General features: G+C 42.3%; 1 protein-coding gene across 1 annotated transcript; it reads left to right on the top strand.

The window, feature by feature from the left end:
• Positions 1-1,679: 1,679 nt before the first annotated feature.
• LOC128237827 (mucin-2-like) lies at positions 1,680-22,074 on the top strand (the record flags this gene model as incomplete). The annotated part of the gene is made up of 5 exons (XM_052953410.1): positions 1,680-1,721; positions 6,182-6,662; positions 7,282-7,518; positions 10,677-10,861; positions 17,944-22,074. Coding segments are annotated over exons 1-5 (5,076 nt in total), but the record flags the coding sequence as incomplete, so codon positions are not given.
• Between the last annotated feature and the right edge of the window lie 1,639 nt (positions 22,075-23,713).

Below are 23,713 nucleotides of genomic sequence, written 5' to 3'. Positions count from 1 at the left end.
AAAACATAATTATTCCCATTCACATAAATACCGGTCCACACATTTTACATTTCATTCGGAACTCCTCCGAATGTTTACATTTCCGGCACATGGTATTACAGGTAACCAATCGGAAAACGTAAACGAATCGGGAACAGTTATTAAACTTATTTGTCGTTCTTCCGATATAATGTTTTGAAGTTGAATTGAAGACAATCTATTTAACCATAAATAGCATTTTTAACACCCATGCAATTGCCACCCGTTTGCATTTTTTAATCATAATAAAATAACAGTAAAACCCAACTGTCAATCAACTTAAAAACCGCTCCTACCACTAACTAAAATAAATTCACATTCCATTCCGCACTTCAGTGCGGCGCCAATGACTGACTGTCAATAGATGTTGGTTTAAGGCCTATCAATTTGTATTTCATTGCTGTTTGCCAAAATTAAAATCACGCAAAAGTCGAAGCACAAACATTAGTTTGATTGAGACTGTCCATTGGCAGTATTGATAGGCGCAACACTGTCAACGCACCCACCAGCAGTCTCGGGTTGATTGAAATTGTTCATTGGCAGTGATGATAGGCGCAACACTGTGAACACCTCCAACAGAAGTCTCGGTTTGATTGAGACTGTTCATTGGCAGTGATGATAGGCGCAACACACTGTGAACTCCCCCAAAAGAAGCCTGAGTTTGATTGAGATTGTTCATTGGCAGTGATGATAGGCGCAACACTGTGAAAGCCTCCAACAGAAGTCTCGGTTTGATTGAGACTGTTCATTGGCAGTGATGATAGGCGCAACACACTGTGAACTCTCCCAAAAGAAGCCTGAGTTTGATTGAGATTGTTCATAAGCAGTGATGATATGCGCAACACTGTGAACGCCTCCAACAGAAGTCTCGGTTTGATTGAGACTGTTCATTGGCAGTGATGATAGACGCAACACTGTGAACGCCTCCAACAGAAGTCTTGGTTTGATTGAGACTGTTCATTGGCAGTGATGATAGACGCAACACTGTGAACGCCTCCAACAGAAGTCTCGGTTTGATTGAGACTGTTCATTGGCAGTGATGATAGGCGCAACACACTGTGAACTCCCCCAAAAGAAGCCTGAGTTTGATTGAGATTGTTCATTGGCAGTGATGATATGCGCAACACTGTGAACGCCTCCAACAGCAGTCTCGGTTTGATTGAGACTGTTCATTGGCAGTGATGATAGACGCAACACTGTCAACGCCCTCAAAAGAAGTCTCGGTTTAATTGAGACTGTTCGTTAACAGCCATGAAGAGTACAACACTGTCAATGCTCCTAACAGCAGGCTATGATTGGTTGAGACAGTTTATTAACAGCAATAATAGGTGCTACACTGTGAACGCCCGAAACAGCAGTCTCTGTTTGATTGATACTGTTCATTAACAACAATGATATGTGCAACACTGTCAACGCCAGAAACTGCAGCCTCGGATTGACTGAGACTGTTCATTCACAGCAGTGAAAACATTGTGTTGTCAACAGCAGCCTCGGTTTTATTGCGACTGTTCATTGGCAGTGATGATTGGCGCAACACTGTCAACGCCCGAAACTTCAGCCTCGGATTGACTGAGACTGCCCATTGACAGCAATGATTGGTGCATCACTGTCAACGCCCATAACATCAGTGTCGGTTTGATTGCGACTGTTCATTGACAACAATGATAGACGCAACATCGTCAACGCCCCTAACAGAAGTCTCGGTTTGATTGAGACTGTTCATTGACAACAATGATAGGTGCATCACTGTCAACAGCCCCAACAGAAGTCTCGGTTTGATTGAGACTGTTCATTGGCATTGATGATATGCGCAATACTGTGAACGCCCCCACCAGCAGTCTCGGTTTGATTGAGACTGTTTATTTACAACAATGAAGGGAAGGTGTTATGCCGTACATCAATCTAAATGTTTCTTTTGAAAATGACAATCAATTGCAATTTTTTTCATGAGAAAAAAAACGTGACCTTTACGTTCTTGTGTATGCGTCTATATCATATTTCTGTTTCTGCACGTTTTAGGAGATATTTACACAGGCATTTCCTCAATTTACGTTCTATAATTTGTGATACTTTGTGCTTTATTTTTTTTTTCATCTTGAACCTTATAAACAATCTAAGTGACTGGATTTAATTGATAAAGCACACTACCGTTTATAAGTTAAAACGTTTCTTGTGACATTGTCGGACCCCAAAACTTGTAACATGTTCAGTCGTTTAACTGATGAGTGATTTGAGTTCCCGTTGAATTTAATATTATATATTGTAGCCAACTTCTGACTAACGAATCCCATTATATAAAACACGTACAAACTTGTTAAGATATAAATATGTAGTTGCTTTCACCAATTAGTCTCTTTAAGGAAATATAATTTATTTTCATTTTTCCACATGCCACATAATGTATATTTGTTTGTATGGCTATGAGCTAGTAATGGTTTCGTCAATATAAATCTTCTGCATCTGCCATATTAATAGCGATGTTTTTAACATAAACTAGTCAACAATCATCAAGTCAAGTTTATTCTTTTGTTGTCACCTAAAACTTCCTAAAATGATCTTCGAACACAAGTAAGTAACCACCCTCTGATGTACAGTACATTTGTAGTTTACCTGTTAACAAGGAAACTAATATTGCAAGTTTATACTGTTAAGGTCTAAAAAAAATATGTCTGTTTCCTGTAACCCGACCGACCGTAATTTTTTACCGCCGACCGCAATTTTTTTATGCCCCAAAATTCGAAAAGTCAGATTTTTAGCGATCTCAGGGCTATGATGACAACGATAATTTAAATATTTTGGTAGTGTCCGAATCGTTGCATAGTTACAAACGTTTCCGGTTTGGCAAGTTGAAACAATGGCAAAAACCTTAATGGCTGTGACATTAAACTGCAGGGCTTTCAATTGACCCGAGCTCCCGGGTTTTGACGCACAGGAATCGTAAATGACCCGAAATCAACGCATCATCCATTTGTAATATGCATCAGTTTTGACAAGGGATATTTCGGTGTGAGAGTCGGTATCATCTGAAAGGAGCCTCAATGCATGATCTGAATGTTTGTTTAACCCGCAAGAGCAATTTACAACCGAAGTGACAAGTGATTATCGATCTGGAATCTGATCGGTAACCTTGTCAATTAGCAGCACTCAAACTCAATGACGTAATATTAACTCCGCCCATTATGCAAATTAACGGATACCTTCCGCTTTTTCGCTAAGTGCAATGCTAGGATATATTTTGTTCATTTATTTTAAGTTTTTTTTTTATTATATCTCCAGTTAATTAAAAAATATTCTTATAAGTTTTTAATGAGTTAACAGAAAAATAAACATTTTTCATACCACATGGTCTAAAAAGCACGGAAAACAGGTGCACGCTAACTTCCTGTCAATTTTTAATGAAAGTGAAAGGAGAACTACGTAGATCGTTGTCAGTGTTATAGTTTAGTTCTATCACGGACCTGGTTTATAGGTCCGTGGTTCTATAACAAAACTGTTATGGTTTTGCCATTTATGAAAAATACGATGTTGCAATACTGGCAATAGGAACGTTAAATGTTTTTGTTTACTTCCGGAAAAAAAGATAAACCTGAAAGTGAAAGTTAAAGTAAGAAAGATGTCGTTGCAACTATAAAACAATCGCTGGTGCATATTGGAATTTGACAAGGATGCACTGGATTACATAACGAAGATGCATTAACTAAATAATATGTTCGTCAGAGTCAGAACATATTTTACCAAGTTTTGACTCTGGGAATGTTTTAACCCCCGTAGTCCAGTCAAGTCCAGAAAAGGAAAAAACAACAACAAGGTATTCTATTGAAAGTAACATTGATTATCGTGCTTGAGATTTTTACAGAATGAACAGTGGATCTAATACAGCAGATCTTTTTAAAACACTGAAAATTGTTAAAAAAAATAAGTTGTGGAAACTATTTAAGGTACTGTACGTGTACTAGTTTTGCTGTTTTACTGTTTAAAAAAGAAAATGGTATTACTTTTTATTAGTCAGTCTAAGCTTTTTTGATTCTGATTCTAGTCTATTTAAACATATTCCAGTCCAATCTGTTATTTTACACTGTTCGCTGTCGAGTCAGCAGGTAAGGTTTAAGTGTCCAAGCAGTGAACAGCGTAGACCATGGGTCTACACTGGTCCCAAAGATTCGTACAATTCTGACAGCCTCTAAGAGTTAAATGGTTTGATTCTAGTCATTTATCAATCGAAGTATTGATTTATATAAAATTATGTTTTGTGGAGATTCTTGCCTGTTCTTGTTGTAACAGCATTTTATTTTATAATAGTTGTCATGTACATTTAATTGTAATACAACTTGATATTATTACACAGTCTATCTTAAAATAGTCTGTGCAATAATATCATGTTTTATTATTAGAAAATGTATGCATTTTGAAAGTTTTGTTTAAAACATTTGCCAAAAATAAATTGTCTAAATGTTCTTTGATTCACTCTTTCACTGGGTTATATTTGCAAAGTCTAAAGATGAACTGCTTCCCTGGTGAACATACTGACAATGCTCAAAATTGCACATAATGTTGCCATCGCTGGGAGTCGAACCCATGGCTTGCCCTTCAACAGGATGCATTCTACAACTGAAATACATGTACCATGGCTAAAAATAACTGATTAACAATGCTGTTTCTTTGTCAAGCTTCACCTATATATAGATGTGAAAAAATCACTTAGTCTTGATTTATTACAATGATGATGTATTTTATGTTTTGATGGCGGTCAAGCTAGCAGTTTTAGCTTATAAGTGGCAGAAAGATTGAATCTATATATCACACCGAATTCTTATTAAAATAATTCACCTGAAATAAACTTGAATATTGGATCAATCTGACATTTAAAAAAAATAAATAAAAAAAATCCCTACCTACCGACCCATCTTTTCTTCAGCATGTTACAGGAAACAGACATATATTTTTTAGGCCTAATTTTAAACATAATATCATCGTTTATTTAACGCTGACTGTTTAAGAGTGACAAAAGGCGGGGTAAATCTCCGAATTCGTGTTTATGGTAAGTACAGAATTAACTTCCTTCCCTTGAGTTAGTAGTTGTAACAGCAGGGCATATATTCCGTTGAACGGTGTATCCAAGTTGATAAAGAACATAAGCGAATACGTTGTTTGTTTTTCCCTTGCCAGTCAGGATCAACTTTACTGTTCCACCGCTATAATTATAAAAGAAATCGTAATTTCGTAGCGGGAAAGACACAGTTTCTTCTTCAGCTCAAATTAATATCTGGTTGTTGAGTGGTTGAAGTTGTTTCAAAATGAAAATACGGTTGTGTTGCTTCGAATATGTATGAACATTGAAACGAAACGCATTTTTTTATTTTATTGGTGGTCGGGTAGTTTTTAAAATCCATTTTTCATTAGTAGAATTGTTCCACATACGAGGGTTGATCAATAATAACGTGGACTTTTTTTAATAATTCAAAAATCATTGCACATAGAATATAGAAACTTCATATACAAAACATATATAACATATCCGGTATACTTCCGAAAAATTTTGTCCGAAATTTGAACAGTATATTAGTCAATCGGAACTCCTCGGCTAATATCTAGATATGGAAGCTTGACGGAGATGGCCGAGTTGTTACGATTGTATATTATTATGACGTCAGCGTAATATGTGACGTAATGTCACACGATCGATAGAGCTCTCAAAAGAAACGGAAAGTGTCACACGATTGATAGAACTCTCGAGAGGTGCGGACAGTGTCACACGATTGATAGAACTCTCGAGAGGTGCGAACAGTGTCACACGATTGAGAGAACTCTCGAGAGGTGCGGACAGTGTCACACGATTGAGAGAACTCTCGAGAGGTGCGGACAGTGTCACACGATCGATAGAACTCTCGAGAGATGCGGACAGTGTCACACGATTGATAGAACTCTCGAGAGGTGCGAACAGTGTCACACGATTTATAGATCACTCGAGAGGTGCGGACAGTGTCACACGATTGAGAGAATTCTCGAGAGGTGCGGACAGTGTCACACGATTTATAGATCATTCGAAAAGTGCGGACAGTGTCACACGATTGAGAGAATTCTCGAGAGGTGCGGACAGTGACACGCGATTGAGAGAATTCTCGAGAGGTTCGGACAGTATAACACGATTGTGAGTATTCTCGAGAGGTTCGGACAGTATAACACGATTGAGAGTATTCTCGAGAGGTTCGGACAGTATAACACGATTGTGAGTATTCTCGAGAGGTTCGGACAGTATAACACGATTGAGAGTATTCTCGAGAGGTTCGGACAGTATAACACGATTGAGAGTATTCTCGAGAGGTTCGGACAGTATAACACGGTTGAGAGTATTCTCGAGAGGTTCGGACAGTATAACACGATTGAGAGTATTCTCGAGAGGTTCGGACAGTATAACACGATTGAGAGTATTCTCGAGAGGTTCGGACAGTATAACACGATTGTGAGTATTCTCGAGAGGTTCGGACAGTATAACACGATTGAGAGTATTCTCGAGAGGTTCGGACAGTATAACACGATTGTGAGTATTCTCGAGAGGTTCGGACAGTGTAACACGATTGTGAGTATTCTCGAGAGGTTCGGACAGTATAACACGGTTGAGAGTATTCTCGAGAGGTTCGGACAGTGTAACACGATTGAGAGAATTTTCAAGAGGTTCGGACAGTATAACATATGATTGATAGCAATCGGGATAGGAGCAGACAGTATCACTCTTAACCTAAATTCAGTTTATTATTAAACAAACAAACACACCTTCTTCTCCTATACGCAAGACAGGAGCAAGGTGCAAATTATGAGCATTGATGCCACACAGATAATTTAGAACGGCTCTTAATTATATTTCAAAAAACAATATATATGCCCGCCCATGTGCAGAGTACTTGGCGTACCTTGTAAAACTCATACGCAGCGTTACCATAAGCGAGTTCTTCAACCGTAGAACAGATTTCTCTTCGGGTTTGAACTTCGATCGTTCGTAATTTAATACTTCATAATGAATGCCAAGTTTGAGAACAGAGCTTTGTCTAAAATGCTATCGCACCTTTAAAACAGTACCATAAAAGTGACTTGTAGTAGTTTTACCACATTTAATGTTTAAACGTGCAAATCTAAAAAAATAGCCTTCTCTAAACGGAGAGAATTCGTGACACTCTAAGGTATTTACAAGAAAAATACGATTGAAGGTTAAAAACATTATGATTATACTTTTAATCTATTTTGCACTGGTATTGTGGCCTCACGCAGACCCAGTTTATGCACAGGGCAACAGCGGTAACAACCCTGGTGGCGGAAACGGCAATGGAAACAATCCAGACACGACGACAACAAAACCACTAGGAACCACTGTCGCTGGTGGGATCGGCTCAGTTTGTGATGTTTACACACTGTGTACCCAGAGCGACGTCGCCTGTAGTTTGACGTCAGAAAGATGCGTCACGTGTACGCCAGACAATATTCAACTTGGAATATGTTTCGAATCAGGTAATAAATTTTCGCTTTATCTTTTTTACATCGACTGTGAGGAAAGTTAAATGACCATAATCTTCATGTCCACGTTTATGCCAAGTCGCTCTCGTCTGCACGGTGTTGCAGGAGATTGTGGTCGTGAAGCAATTGGTGTATGTTTGGAAAGTATGTCTATTGCCTTTTTGACCATTAAACCATGTAAATGTTAATTGTATAATTTATGTGAAAATCGTTAGGACTTACCTGAAAAAAACATATGCGCATAGGTTTGAATTCACGTCGTTGTATGACGGTCATGATGACGATACAAAGGTTGATTCACTAAAAGAACGCTTATGCAAACACATAAAGGTCTACACACACGCTTATGAAGACATATAACAGTTAAAAACACATGACTTAGACATACAACGAAACACAAACACACTAATGCAGACATGTAAAACACATATGCAGATATTTAACAGTCCGCAAACCCACGATTCAGACATATAACGGTCCACAAACACACGATTCACACATATAACGGTCAGCAAACACACGATTCACACATAAAACAGTCAGCAAACACACGATTCAGAGATATAACGGTCCGCAAATACACGATTCACACATATAACGGTCCCCAAACACACGACTCATACATATAACGGTCCCCAAACACACGATTCACACATAAAACAGTCAGCAAACACACGATTCACACATATAACGGTCCCCAAACACACGATTCACACATAAAACAGTCAGCAAACACACGATTCACACATATAACGGTCCCCAAACACACGATTCACACATAAAACAGTCAGCAAACACACGATTCAAACATATAACGGTCCCCAAACACACGATTCACACATAAAACAGTCAGCAAACACACGATTCAGACATATAAGGGTCCCCAAACACACGATTCACACATAAAACAGCCCGTAAACACATGATTCAGACATATAACGGTCAGCAAACACACGATTCACACATATAACGGTCCCCAAACACACGATTCACACATAAAACAGTCAGCAAACACACGATTCACACATATAACGGTCCGCAAACACACGATTCACACAAATAACGGTCCCCAAACACACGATTCACACATAAAACAGCCCGTAAACACATGATTCAGACATATAACGGTCAGCAAACACACGATTCACACATATAACGGTCCCCAAACACACGATTCACACATAAAACAGTCAGCAAACACACGATTCACACATATAACGGTCCCCAAACACACGATTCACACATAAAACAGTCCGCAAACACACGATTCAGACATATAAGTGTCCACAAACACACGATTCACACATAAAACAGCCCGTAAACACATGATTCAGACATATAACGATCAGCAAACACACGATTCACACATATAACGGTCCCCAAACACACGATTCACACATAAAACAGTCAGCAAACACACGATTCACACATATAACGGTCCCCAAACACACGATTCACTCATAAAACAGTCCGCAAACACACGATTCAGACATATAAGTGTCCACAAACACACGATTCACACATAAAACAGCCCGTAAACACATGATTCAGACATATAACGATCAGCAAACACACGATTCACACATATAACGGTCCCCAAACACACGATTCACACATAAAACAGTCAGCAAACACACGATTCAGACATATAACGGTCAGCAAACACACGATTCACACATATAACGGTCCCCAAACACACGATTCACACATAAAACAGTCAGCAAACACACGATTCAGACATATAACGGTCAGCAAACACACGATTCACACATATAACGGTCCCCAAACACACGATTCACACATAAAACAGCCCGTTAACACATGATTCAGACATATAACGGTCCGCAAACACACGATTCAGACATATAACGGTCCATAAACACACGGTTCACACATATAACGGTCCACAAACACACGATTCACACATAAAACAGCCCCAAAACACATGATTCAGACATATAACGGTCCGCAAACACACGATTCAGACATATAACGGTCCACAAACACACGATTCACACATATAACGGTCCACAAACACACGATTCACACATAAAACAGCCCCAAAACACATGATTCAGACATATAACGGTCCGCAAATACACGATTCTGACATATAAGGGTCCACAAACACATGTTTCCGGACCGTGCTTCTACGCTCGTACGTGTTAAGTTAACTAGGGTGTAATATATATCGGACTTTGTATAACAGAAAAAGCTGTATAATTTAAGATTTTAAAAGCATGGTGACTCCTTCTTATTTGTGTGTACTGGGTAGCGTATGCCACTAGCGGATTTTTATTATAGAAGAAAAGTATTAAAATACGACCAAAATGATCGATTTCCAAATTGTTAAAATTTTCTCAGGGGAGACCCGCAAACTCCAACACTTACTTTAAACCAAATAAATTTCGTTACTGTGGGTGGGGTCAAAAGGCTACGCCCCTAAGTAACGCACCCTTCGTCGAATCCTGGATCCGCCCCAGCATGCCATCGTGATTGAATAAATGCTAGATCACAGTCAAATCCATTTTATATTTGGGGTAGTTAACAGACCTTACGGCATTCGCAGTGCATACTTCATTCAACGGAATCGCACAACTAATTGGAAGTATTGGCAAACAGAAGCGTTCGAACAAGTATTGATACGTGTTTTTATTAATGCAAATAAGCCGCCTTTGACATGAGCTGAAAGATTAACAATGTTTTTATATTCGTTTATTCCGCAACAAACATAACGTATTGAGTATGCGTCTAACAATGCCGAACATTCGTTAATTTTAACAACCCTTTTTTAAGATTTTTTTTATCAAAATTGAATATTCTATCGGTATGGAATACAATTGATAATAGTCGGTTGGTTGAAGTGTAGAGTTGTACCAATTGTGGTTGCTTACGACATGGGGAAATCCAGGGGATAAACGTACATCAAATGATTATTTTTCTCTCCATAACTCTGTTAGATCGCCCTTGACGTCCACAATGTATTGTGTTCGAAGCAATTTATACATGTATTATAAACAACTTCCCATTTAAATAGTTTATAAGCCTTTGCATAATTGGAGATGACAAGAAGTTTTCTGGGCTGTGAATTTCACTATTTTGGTCCATATATTCAACTGATGAAGTTTAAAATAAATAAAGTATGTTGCCAGGATGTGGTGGAGTTCACACTGCAGTGTCGGGAATGATAACACAGGGTAAGGTGTCCGGACAAATCTGTGAGTACCTCATCTTCCAGCCAAATGGTACCATCAGCCTGACGTTCACCGACGTCAATGTCCAGAACAACTGTGATCTCGACTATTTAGAGGTAACCAGTGACCGCGACAATTTGGAGGTAACTAAGTGACCTCGACTAATTAGAGGTAAACAATGACCTCGATTATCTGGAGGTAACCAGTGACCTCGACCTTTAAGAGGTAAGCAGTGACCTCGATTATCTGGAGGTAACTAGTGACCTCGACTTTTTGAAGATAAGCAGTGTCATCGACTATTTGGAGGTAAGCAGTGACATCGACTATTTGTAAGGAAGCAGTGACCTTGACTATTTTGAGGTTATTGTGACCTCGACTTTTTAGAGATAAGTGTGACCTCGATTCTTTATAGGTTAGTGTGACGTCGACAATTTGGAGGTAAGCGATGACCTCGACAATTGAACGTAAGCAGAGACCGTACATGTATTTATTTCTATTGATTTTGGCATTCGACAGATTTCTGTACGTTTTTGTACCTGAACAAAACGTACAAAAATATCGCGCCCCTTCAATTCTGCAAGTCGGCTTACAGCAGCTTGAAAAACAAAAATTTGTAATTATGAATGTTGGAGTAATACGTCACACTGACTATAGATATAACTACAGGGTGCCAGGTTTCTAAATTTCCTTCGTATATATACACAAACGCGGAAAGAATCTAAAGGGAGTCTCGGACAACATTTATACAGAGCCGCGGACAGCATGTAAACAGAGCCGCGGACATCATGTAGACAGAGTGGCGGACATCATGTAGACAGAGTGGCGGATAACATGTAGACAGAGTGGCGGACAGTATGTAGACAAAGTGGCGGACAGCATGTAGATAGAGTGGCGGAAAGTATGTAGACAAATTGGCGGGCGACATGTAGATAGAGTGGCGGACAGCATGTAGATAGAGTGGCGAACAGCAGGTAGTCAGAGTGGCGGACAACATGTATACAGAGTCTCGAACAGCATGTAGTCAGAGTGGCGGACAGCATGTAGACAGAGTGGCGGACAGCATGTAGACAGAGTGGCGGACATCATGTAGACAGAGTGGCAGACAACATATAGAAAGAGTGGCGAACAGCATTTAGTCAGAGTGGCGAACAGCATGTATACAGAGTCTCGAACAACATGTAGATAGAGTGGCGGACAGCATTTAGTCACAGTGGCGGATATCATGTAGACAGAGTGACGGACAGCATGTATACATAGTGGCGGACAGCATGTAGTCAGAGAGGCGGACAGCATGTAGACAGAGTGGCGGACAGCATGTAGACAGAGTAACGGACAGCATGTAGACAGTATCGAACAGCCAGCATGTAGTCAGATTGGCGGACAGCATGTAGTCAAAGTGGCGGACAGCATTTAGACAGAGTGGAGGACAGCATGTAGACATAGGCTCGGACAGCATGTAGATAGAGTGGCGGACAGCATGTAGACAGAGTGGCAGACAGCATGTAGACAGAGTGGCGGACAGCATGTAGTCAGATTGGCGGACAGCATGTAGTCAAAGTGGCGGACAGCATTTAGACAGAGTGGAGGACAGCATGTAGACATAGGCTCGGACAGCATGTAGATAGAGTGGCAGACAGCATGTAGACAGAGTGGCAGACAGCATGTAGATAGAGTGGCGGACAGCATGTAGACAGAGTGGCAGACAGCATGTAGACAGAGTGGCAGACAGCATGTAGTCAGATTGGCGGACAGCATGTAGTCAAAGTGGCGGACAGCATTTAGACAGAGTGGAGGACAGCATGTAGACATAGGCTCGGACAGCATGTAGATAGAGTGGCGGACAGCATGTAGACAGAGTGGCGGGCGGTATGTAGACAGAGTGGCGGACAGCATGTAAACAGAGCCGCGGACATCATGTAGACAGAGTGGCGGACAGCATGTAAGCAGAGCCGCGGACAGCATGAAGAAAAATTGACAGACAGCATGTAGACATAGTGGCGGACAGCATGTAGACAAATTGGCGGACAGCATGTAGAAAGAGTGGCGGAGAACACGTAAACAGAGCCGCGGACATCATGTAGACAGAGTGGCGGACAACATGTAAACAGAGCCGCGGACAACATGTAGACAGATTGGCGGACAGCATGTAGACAGAGTGGCGGACAGCATGTAGACAGATTGGAGGAGAGCATGTAGACTGGGTGACGGACAACATGTAGACAGAGTGGCGGACAACATGTAGACAGAGTGGCAGACAACATATAGAAAGAGTGGCGAACAGCATTTAGTCAGAGTGGCGAACAGCATGTATACAGAGTCTCGAACAGCATGTAGATAGAGTGGCGGACAGCATTTAGTCACAGTGGCGGATATCATGTAGACAGAGTGGCGAACATCATGTAGACAGAGTGACGGACAGCATGTATACATAGTGGCGGACAGCATGTAGTCAGAGAGGCGGACAGCATGTAGACAGAGTGGCGGACAGCATGTAGACAGAGTAACGGACAGCATGTATACAGTATCGAACAGCCAGCATGTAGTCAGATTGGCGGACAGCATGTAGTCAAAGTGGCGGACAGCATTTAGACAGAGTGGAGGACAGCATGTAGACATAGGCTCGGACAGCATGTAGACAGAGTGGCGGACAGCATGTAGACAGAGTGGCAGACAGCATGTAGACATATTGGCGGACAGCATTTAGACAGAGTGGTGGACAGCATGTAGATAGAGTGGCGGACAGCGTGTAGACAGAGTGGCGGACGGTATGTAGACAGAGTGGTGGACAGCATGTAAACAGAGCCGCGCACAGCATGTAGACAGAGTGGCGGACAGCATGTAAGCAGAGCCGCGGACAGCATGAAGAAAAATTGACAGACAGCATGTAGACATAGTGGCGGACAGCATGTAGACAAATTGGCGGACAGCATGTAGAAAGAATGGCGGAGAACACGTAAACAGAGCCGCAGACATCATGTAGACAGAGTGGCGGACAGCATGTAAACAGAGCCGCGGACAACATGTAGACAGATTGGCGGACAGCATGTAGACAGAGTGGCGGACAGCATGTAGACAGATTGGCGGAGAGCATGTAGACTGGGTGACGGACAACATGTAGACAGAGTGGCGGACAACATGTAGACAGAGTGGCGGACATCATGTAGACAGAGTCTCGAACAGCATGTAGACATAGTGGCGAACAGCATGTAAACAGAGTGGCGGACAGCATGTAGACAGAGTGGCGGACAGCATGTAGACAGAGTGGCGGACAGCATGCGGACAGAGTGGCGGACAGCATGAAGTCAGAGTGGCGGACAGCATGTGGACAGAGCCGCGGACAGCATGTAGACAGGGTGGCGGACAACATGTAGACAGAGTCTCGAACAGCATGTTGATAGAATAGCGGACAACATGTAGACAGGGTCTCGGACAGCATGGAAACAGAGTGGCGGACAGCATTAAGTCACAGTGGCGGATATCATGTAGACAGAGTGGCGGACAGCATGTAGACAGGGTGGCGGACAGCATGTAGACAGAGTCTCGGACATCATGTAGTCTGAGTGGCGGACAGCATGTAGACAGAGTGGCTGACAGCATGTAGATAGAGTCTCGAACAGCAAGTAGACAGAATGGCGGACAACATGTAGACAGGGTCTCGGACAGCATGTAAACAGAGTGGCGGACAGCATTTAGTCACAGTGGCGGATATCATGTAGACAGAGTGGCGGACAGCATGTAGACAGAGCCGCGGACAGCATGTAGTCAGAGTGGCGGACAGCATGTAGACAGAGTAGCGGACAGCATATAGACATAGTGACGGACAACATGTAGACAGATGGCGGACAGCATGTAGTCAGAGTGGCGGACAGCATTAAGACAAAATAGTGGACAGCATGTAGACAAACTGGCGGAAAGCATGTAGTCAGAGTGGCGGACAGCATGTAGACAGACTGGCGGACAGCATGTAGTCAGAGTAGCGGACAGCATGTAGTCAGAGTGGCGGACAACATGTAGACAAACTGGCGGACAGCATGTAGTCAGAGTGGCGGACAACATGTATACAGAGTCTTGAACAACATGTAGACAGAGTGGCGGACAGCATGTAGACAGAGTGGCGGACAGCATGTAGACAGAGTGGCGCACAGCATGTAGACAGAGTGGCAGACAGCATGTAGACAGAGTTGCGGACTGCATGTAGACAGAGCCGCGGACAGCATGTAGACAGAGTGACGGACAACATGTAGACAGGGTCACGGACAGCATGTAGACAAAGCCGCGGACAACATGTAGACAGAGTGACTGACAGAATGTAGGGAGAGTGACGGACAGCATGTAGACAGGGTCTCGGACAGCATGTAGTCAGAGTGGCGGACTGCATGTAGACAGATTGGCTGACGGCATGTAGACAGAGTGGCGGACAGCATGTAGGCAGAGTGGCGGACAGCATGTAGACATAGTGGCGGACAGCATATAGACATAGTGACGGACAACATGTAGACAGATGGCGGACAGCATGTAGTCATAGTGGCGGACAGCATTAAGACAAAATAGTGGACAGCATGTAGACAGAGGTCTCTACACCGTGTAGGACACTACACTGTAAAGGGCACTACACCATACGGTACTAGACTGTCTAAGATACTACACCGTCGCATTGACACTGCACCCTATTAGGCACTTCACCGTATAGGACACTACATCGTCTGGGAAACTACACCATATAGGATACTGTACTCTATAGGACACTACACCGTATAGGATACACCACTGTCTAGTACACTACACTGTCTAGGACACAACACACTGTTAGACATTACACCATCTAGGACACTACACAATATAGGATACAACACTGTCTACGACACTACACCGTCTTTGACACTTCATCATCTAGGACGCTTCATCGTCTAGGACATCACACCGTTTAGGACACTTCATCATAAAGGACACTTCACATTCTAGGACACTACGCCGTCTATTACAATTCATCATATAGGACACTACACCATATAGGACACTTCACCCTATCGGACACTACAGCCCTTAGGACACTCTACCGTGTAGGGCACTACACCCTATAGGACACTACACTGTATAGGACACTACACCCTATAGGACACTACATCATTTAGGATACTACACACTATAGGACACTACACCCTATAAGACACTACACGATATAGGGCACTACATCATATAGAACACTACACACTATAGGACACTACACCCTATTAGACACTACACCGTATAGGAAACTACACCATATAATATACTACACCGTATAGGACCCTACACCCTATTAGACACTTCACCGTATAGGACACTACACCGTATAGGAAACTTCACCATATAGTATACTACACCGTATAGGACACTACACCATATAGGATACAACACTGTCTAGGAACTACACTGTCAGAACACTACACCCTGTTTGACACTACACCGTCTTGGACACTACACCATATAAAATTCAACACTCTCTACGACACTACACCGTCTTTGACACTTCAGCGTCTAGGACGCTTCATCGTCTAGGACATCTCACCGTCTAGGACACTACATCATATTGGACACTTCACAGTCTAGGACACTACGCCGTCTATGACAATTCGTCATATAGGACACTACACCATATAGGACACTACACCCTATAGGACACTACACCCCATAGGACACTCTACCGTCTAATACACTTCACCCTATAGGACACTACACTGTATAGGACACTACATCATATAGGACACTACACACAATAGGACACTATATCCTATAGGACACCACAACGTCTAGGACACTACACCATTTAGGATACTACACTGTCTAGGACACTACACCGTTATGGACACTACATCGTCTAGGACTATACACCGTTTAGGACACATCATTTTCTAGGACACTACAACATAAAGGATACTACACTGTCTAGGACACTACACCGTCTTTGACACTTCATCGTCTAGGATACTACACCGTCTAGGACATCACTCCGTCTAGGACACTACACTATATAGGACACTCTACCGTCTTGGACATTACATCATATAGGACACTACCGTCTAGGACACTACATCATATAGGACACTACACCATATAGGACTTTACCGTCTAGGACACTACATCATATAGGACACTACCGTCTAGGACACTACATCATATAGGACACTACACCATATAGGACTTTACCGTCTAGGACACTACATCATATAGGACACTACCGTCTAGGACACTACAACATATAGGACACTACACCATATAGGACTTTACCGTCTAGGACACTACATTATATAGGACACTACCGTCTAGGACACTACAACATATAGGACACTACATCATATAGGACACTACATCATATAGGACTCTACCGTCTAGGAAATGACATCATATAGGACACTACCGTCTAGGACACTACATCATATAGGACACTACACCATATAGGACTCTACCGTATAGGACACTATATCATATAAGACACTACACCATATAAGACACTACATCATATAGGACACTACCGTCTTGGACACTACATCATATAGGCCACTACATCATATAGGACACTACATCATATAGGACACTACATCATGTAGGACACTACATCATATAGGACACTACATCATATAGGACACTACATCATAGAGGACACTACATCATATAGGACACTACATCATATAGGACACTACCGTCTAGGACACTACACCATATAGGACACTACATCATATAGGACACTACCGTCTTGGACACTTCATCATATAGGACACTACCGTCTGGGACACTACATCATATAGGACACTACATCATATAGGACTCTACCGTCTAGGACACTACATCATATAGGACACTACACCATATAGGACACTACATCATATAGGAGGCTACACCATATAGGACAGTACAGGAAACCAATGATTAACGATACTTTCCTAGTAAGATATATTGACTGCATGACTTAAATGAGATAAACCATCAGTAGCGACAGTAAGACTTTATTTAATTCTATTTCACCCACATCAAAAATGGTAAAAACATCTGTTGTTTACAGATTTACATTTGAACGTCTTACCATGTTTTACCTTTGTAATTTGATTGAAGCAATATACACGTATATAATTAAATACATATTGAACTTGTACAACGAAAAGAATATTTTGCATACCTATAAAAAGCTACTCGTTGAATAAAACGTTCATAGCATTTCCTGTCAAGTGATGCTTTCCGCTGATTGCAGGTTCGAGACGGTGGATACGAGTCTTCAACCCTTCTATCCACTCTGTGCGGTACAGATACTGGCGTCTTTATCTCTAGCTCGAATCTCATGTACATTAAACTTGTAGAGAATGGTGGAAAGAAAAGTGAATTTACAGCTGAATACAGTTCTGTGCCAAGAACAACAACTTCTATGCCAACAACAACAACATCTATGCTGACAACAACGACATCTACACCAACAACAACATCTGTGCCAACAACAACCACCAACACTCCGACAACAACTTACACTAGGCTATCAACAAGATCCATTATGCCAACAACAACTACCACACAACCAACAACAACTTCCAGTTTGTCGACAAAAACTACCACGACGCCAACAACAACCACACATACTCCGATAACAACTTACACTAGGCTATCAACAACATTAACTACGCCAGAAACAACTACCACTTTGCCTACAACTACTACTACTATGTCGACATCAACTATTACAATAACGACAATAACTGCTATAACCACAATGCCAACACTTACTACCACAATGTCGACATCAACTACCACAAAGCCGTCAACAACTACAACAATACCGAAAACAACTACCACAATGCCACCATCAACTACCACAAACCCAACATCAACAACCACTATGCCGACATCAACTACCACACCGTCTTTAACATCTACCACAATGCCGCCATCAGCTACCACAATGCCACCATCAACTACCACAAACCCAACATCAACTACTACTATGTCGACATCAACTACCACACCGTCTTTAACATCTACCACAATGCCGCCATCAACTACCACATTGCCACCGTCAACTACCACAATGCCACCATCAACTACCACAATGCCATCATCAACTACCACACCGTCTTTAACATCTACCACAATGCCGACATCAACTACCACAATGCCGACATCAACTACCACAATGCCACGTTCAGGTACCACAATGCCACCCTCAACTACCACACAACCACCATCAACTACCACAAAGCCTACATCAACTACCATAATGCCACGTTCAACTACCACAATGACACGTTCAACTACCACAAATCCACCATCAACTACCACAATGCCAATATCAACTACAATTATGCCGACATCAACTACCACACCGTCTATAACACCTATCACATTGCCGACAACAACTACCACAATGCCAATATCAGCTACCACAATGCCAATATCAACTACCACAAAGCCACTATCAACTACCACAATACCAACAGCAACTACCACTATGCCGACATCAACTTCCAAAATGCCACCATCAACTACCACAATGCCAACAGCAACTACCATTATTCCGACATCAACTACCACCCCGTCTTTAACATCCACCACAATGCCGACAACAACTACCACACTTCCACGATCAACTACCACAATGCCGACAACAACTACCACAAAGCCGACAACAACTGCCACAATGCCACGTTCAACTACCACAAGGCTAACAACAACTACCACAAAGCCGACAACCACTACCACAATGCCACCATCAACTACCACAATGCCAACAACAACTACCACTATTCCGACATTAACTACCACCCCGTTTTTAACATCTACTACTATGCCGACATCAACTACCACAATGCCAACAACTACCACTCCGCCTATAACATCTACCACAACGCCGACAACAACTTCAACAATGCCGACATCAACTACCACAATGCCGACAACAATTACCAATATGCCAACTTCAACTACCACTATGCCAACATCAACTACATCAATGCCAAAATCTACTACTACAATGCCAACAAATACCACTCCGCCTATAAAATCTACCACAATGCCAACTTCAACTACCACAATGCTGACAACAACTACCACTCCGCTTAAAACATCTACCACACCGCCGACAACAACTACCACTCCGCCTATAACTTCTAACACACCGCAGACAGCAACTATCACTCCGCCTACAACAACTACCACTATGCCGACATCAACTTCCACAATTCGAACAACTACCACTCCTCCTACAACATCTACCACTACGCAGACAACAACTACCACTCCGCCTACAACATCTACCACTATGCCGACAACAACTACCACTCCGCATATAACATATTCCACTATGCCGACAATAACTACCACTCCGCCTATAACATCTTCCACTCCGCCTACAACATCAACTACTATGCCGACAACAACTACCACTCCGCCTACAACATCTTCCACTCCGCCTACAACATCAACTACTATGCCGACAACAACTACCACTCCACCTACAACATCTACCACTATACCGACATCATCTACCACTCCGCTTACAATATCTACCACTTTTCCGACATCATCTACCACTCCGCCTGAAACATCTACCACTATACCGACATCATCTACCACTCCGCCTACAACATCTACCTCAATGTCGACATCAACTACCACAATGCCGACAACATCTACCACAATGCCTACATCAACTACCACAATGCCGACATCAACTTCCACTTTGCCGACAGCATCTACCACAATGCTGACATCATCTACCACTCCGCCTACAACATCTACCACAATGCCGACATCATCTACCACTTCGCCTACAACATCTTCTAAAATGCTGACAACAACTACCATTCCGCCTACAACATCTACCACTATACCGACATCATCTACCACTCCGTCTACAACATCTACCACAATGCCAACAACAACTACCACTCCGCCTACAACATCTACCACTATGCCGACATCATCTACCCCTCCGCCTACAACATCTACCTCAATGTCGACATCAACTACCACAATGCCGACAACAACTACCACAATAACTACATCAACTAACACAATGCCGACATCAACTTCCACTTTGCCGACAACATCTACCACAATGCCGACATCATCTACCACTCCGCCTACAACATCTAACATTATGCCGACATCATCTACCACTCCGCCTACAACATCTTCTATAATGATGACAACAACTTCCACTCCGCATACAACCTCTACCACTATGCAGACATCATCTACCACTCCGCCTATAACATTTACCACAATGCCGACAACAACTACCACAATGGCGACATCAACTACCACAATGCCGACATTAACAACTTCCACAATGCCGACATCAACAACTTCCACAATGCCGACATCAAATACCACAATGCCGACATCAATTTCCACAATGCCTACATCAACTACCACAATGCCGACATTAACAACTTCCACAATGCCGACATCAACAACTTCCACAATGCCGACATCAAATACCACAATGCCGACATCAACTTCCACAATGCCTACATCAACTACCACAAAGCCGACAACAACTACCACTCCGCCTACAACAACTACCATTATGCCTACAGCATCTACCACAATGTCGACAACAACTACCATTCCGCCGACAACATCTACCACTTTGCCGATATCAACTTACACTATGCCGACATCAACTACCATTATGCCGACAACATCTTCCAGTTCACCGACAACAACTACCACTTTGCCTACAGCATCTACCACTACGCCGACAACTACTACCACTCCGCCTACAACATCTACCACAATGTCTACAACTACAACCACTCCACCTACAACATCTACCAATATGCCGACATCAACTACCACTATGCCGACAACAACTACCACTATGCCAACATCTACTACCACTATGCCGACAACATCTTCGACTCCGCCGACAACAACTACCACTCCGCCTACAGTCTCTACCACTCCGTCTACAACATCTACCACTATGCCGATATCATCTACCACAATGCCAACATCTACTACTTTTCATATAACATCTACCATATTGCCAACATCAACTTCCACAATGCCAACAAAAACTACCACAATGCTAACATCAACTACCACAATGCCGACAACAACTACCACTCCGCCTGTAACATCTACCACTCCGCCTACAACAACTACCACTCCGTCTGTAACATCTACTACTCCGCCTACAGCATTTTGCACTCAGCTTACAACATCTACCACAATGCCGACAACAACTACCACTCCGCCTACAGCATCTACCACAATGCCGACAACAACTACTTATCCACCTACAACATCTTCCTCTCCGTCTTCAGCATCTACCACTACGCAGACAACCGCAACCACAAAGACAACAATAACTAACACGCCAACAATTAATACCACTATGTTGACAATAACTTACAAAACAAACACCACAACACCAACAACTACCAACACTACGCCAATTACATCCAACGCCATGTCTACAACAACTGACCATTCATTTACGCCCAAAAGAACTACAAATACGTCTTTGACTTCAACTACATCAATATCAACCACCCGTATGCCGACAACAACAACCTCGCCAACTCCATGTGGTGGCACTCTCATTGGCACTGAAGGAACAATAATATCACCGAAACATTTTCAAGAAAACTCTTCGAATGTGATCTGTACATGGCACTTGTCCGTGCCTGAAGGTAAGCACTTCCTGAATTATATACCTATCGCTATCTTATTCGTGTCTGAAGGTAAACACTCCCTGCAGCATATACCTATCGTTATAATGTCCGTGTCTAGAGGTAAACACTCCCCGTTTCATATAACTATCGTTATCTTGTCTGTGATTGAAGGTAAACACTCCCTGTAGCATATACCTACCGTTATAATGTCTGTGGCTAAGGATAAACACTCCCTGTTTCATATAACTATCGTTATCTTGTCTGTGGTTGAAGGTCAACACTCCCTGTACCATATACCTACCGCTATAGTGTTTGTGTCTAAAGATAAACACTCCCTGTAGCATATACCTACCGTTATAGTGTTTGTGTCTAAAGATAAACACTCCCTGTAGCATATACCTACCGTTATAGTGTCCGTTTCTGAAGGTAAACACTCCCTGTAGCATATACCTACCGTTATAGTGTCCGTTTCTAAAGATAAACACTCCCTGTAGCATACACCTACCGTTATAGTGTCCGTTTCTGAAGGTAAACACTCCCTGTAGCATATACCTACCGTTATAGTGTCCGTTTCTAAAGGTAAACACTCCCTGTAGCATATACCTACCGTTATAGTGTCCGTTTCTAAAGATAAACACTCCCTGTAGCATACACCTACCGTTATAGTGTCCGTGTCTAAAGGTAAACACTCCCTGTAGCATACACCTACCGTAATAGTGTCCGTTTCTAAAGATAAACACTCCCTGTAGCATATACCTACCGTAATAGTGTCCGTTTCTAAAGATAAACACTCCCTGTAGCATATACCTACCGTTATAGTGTCCGTTTCTAAAGATAAACACTCCCTGTAGCATATACCTACCGTTATAGTGTCCGTTTCTGAAGGTAAACACTCCCTGTAGCATACACCTTCCGTTATAGTGTCCGTGTCTGAAGGTAAACACTCCCTGTAGCATATACCTACCGTTATAGTGTCCGTGTCTAAAGGTAAACACTCATTTACCCTGTAGCATATACCTACCGTAATAGTGTCCGTTTCTAAAGATAAACACTCCCTGTAGCATATACCTACCGTAATAGTGTCCGTTTCTAAAGATAAACACTCCCTGTAGCATATACCTACCGTTATAGTGTTTGTGTCTAAAGATAAACACTCCCTGTAGCATATACCTACCGTTATAGTGTCCGTTTCTAAAGATAAACACTCCCTGTAGCATATACCTACCGTTATAATGTCCGTATCTGAAGGTAAACACTCCCTGTAGCATATACCTACCGTTATAGTGTCCGTGTCTAAAGGTAAACACTCCCTGTAGCATATACCTATCATTATAGTGTTTGTGTCTAAAG

This window comes from Mya arenaria, chromosome 6 (genome assembly GCF_026914265.1).
Source record: "Mya arenaria isolate MELC-2E11 chromosome 6, ASM2691426v1".
Classification (NCBI taxonomy): domain Eukaryota; kingdom Metazoa; phylum Mollusca; class Bivalvia; order Myida; family Myidae; genus Mya; species Mya arenaria.
This window is presented reverse-complemented; position numbering and strand designations above follow the sequence as displayed.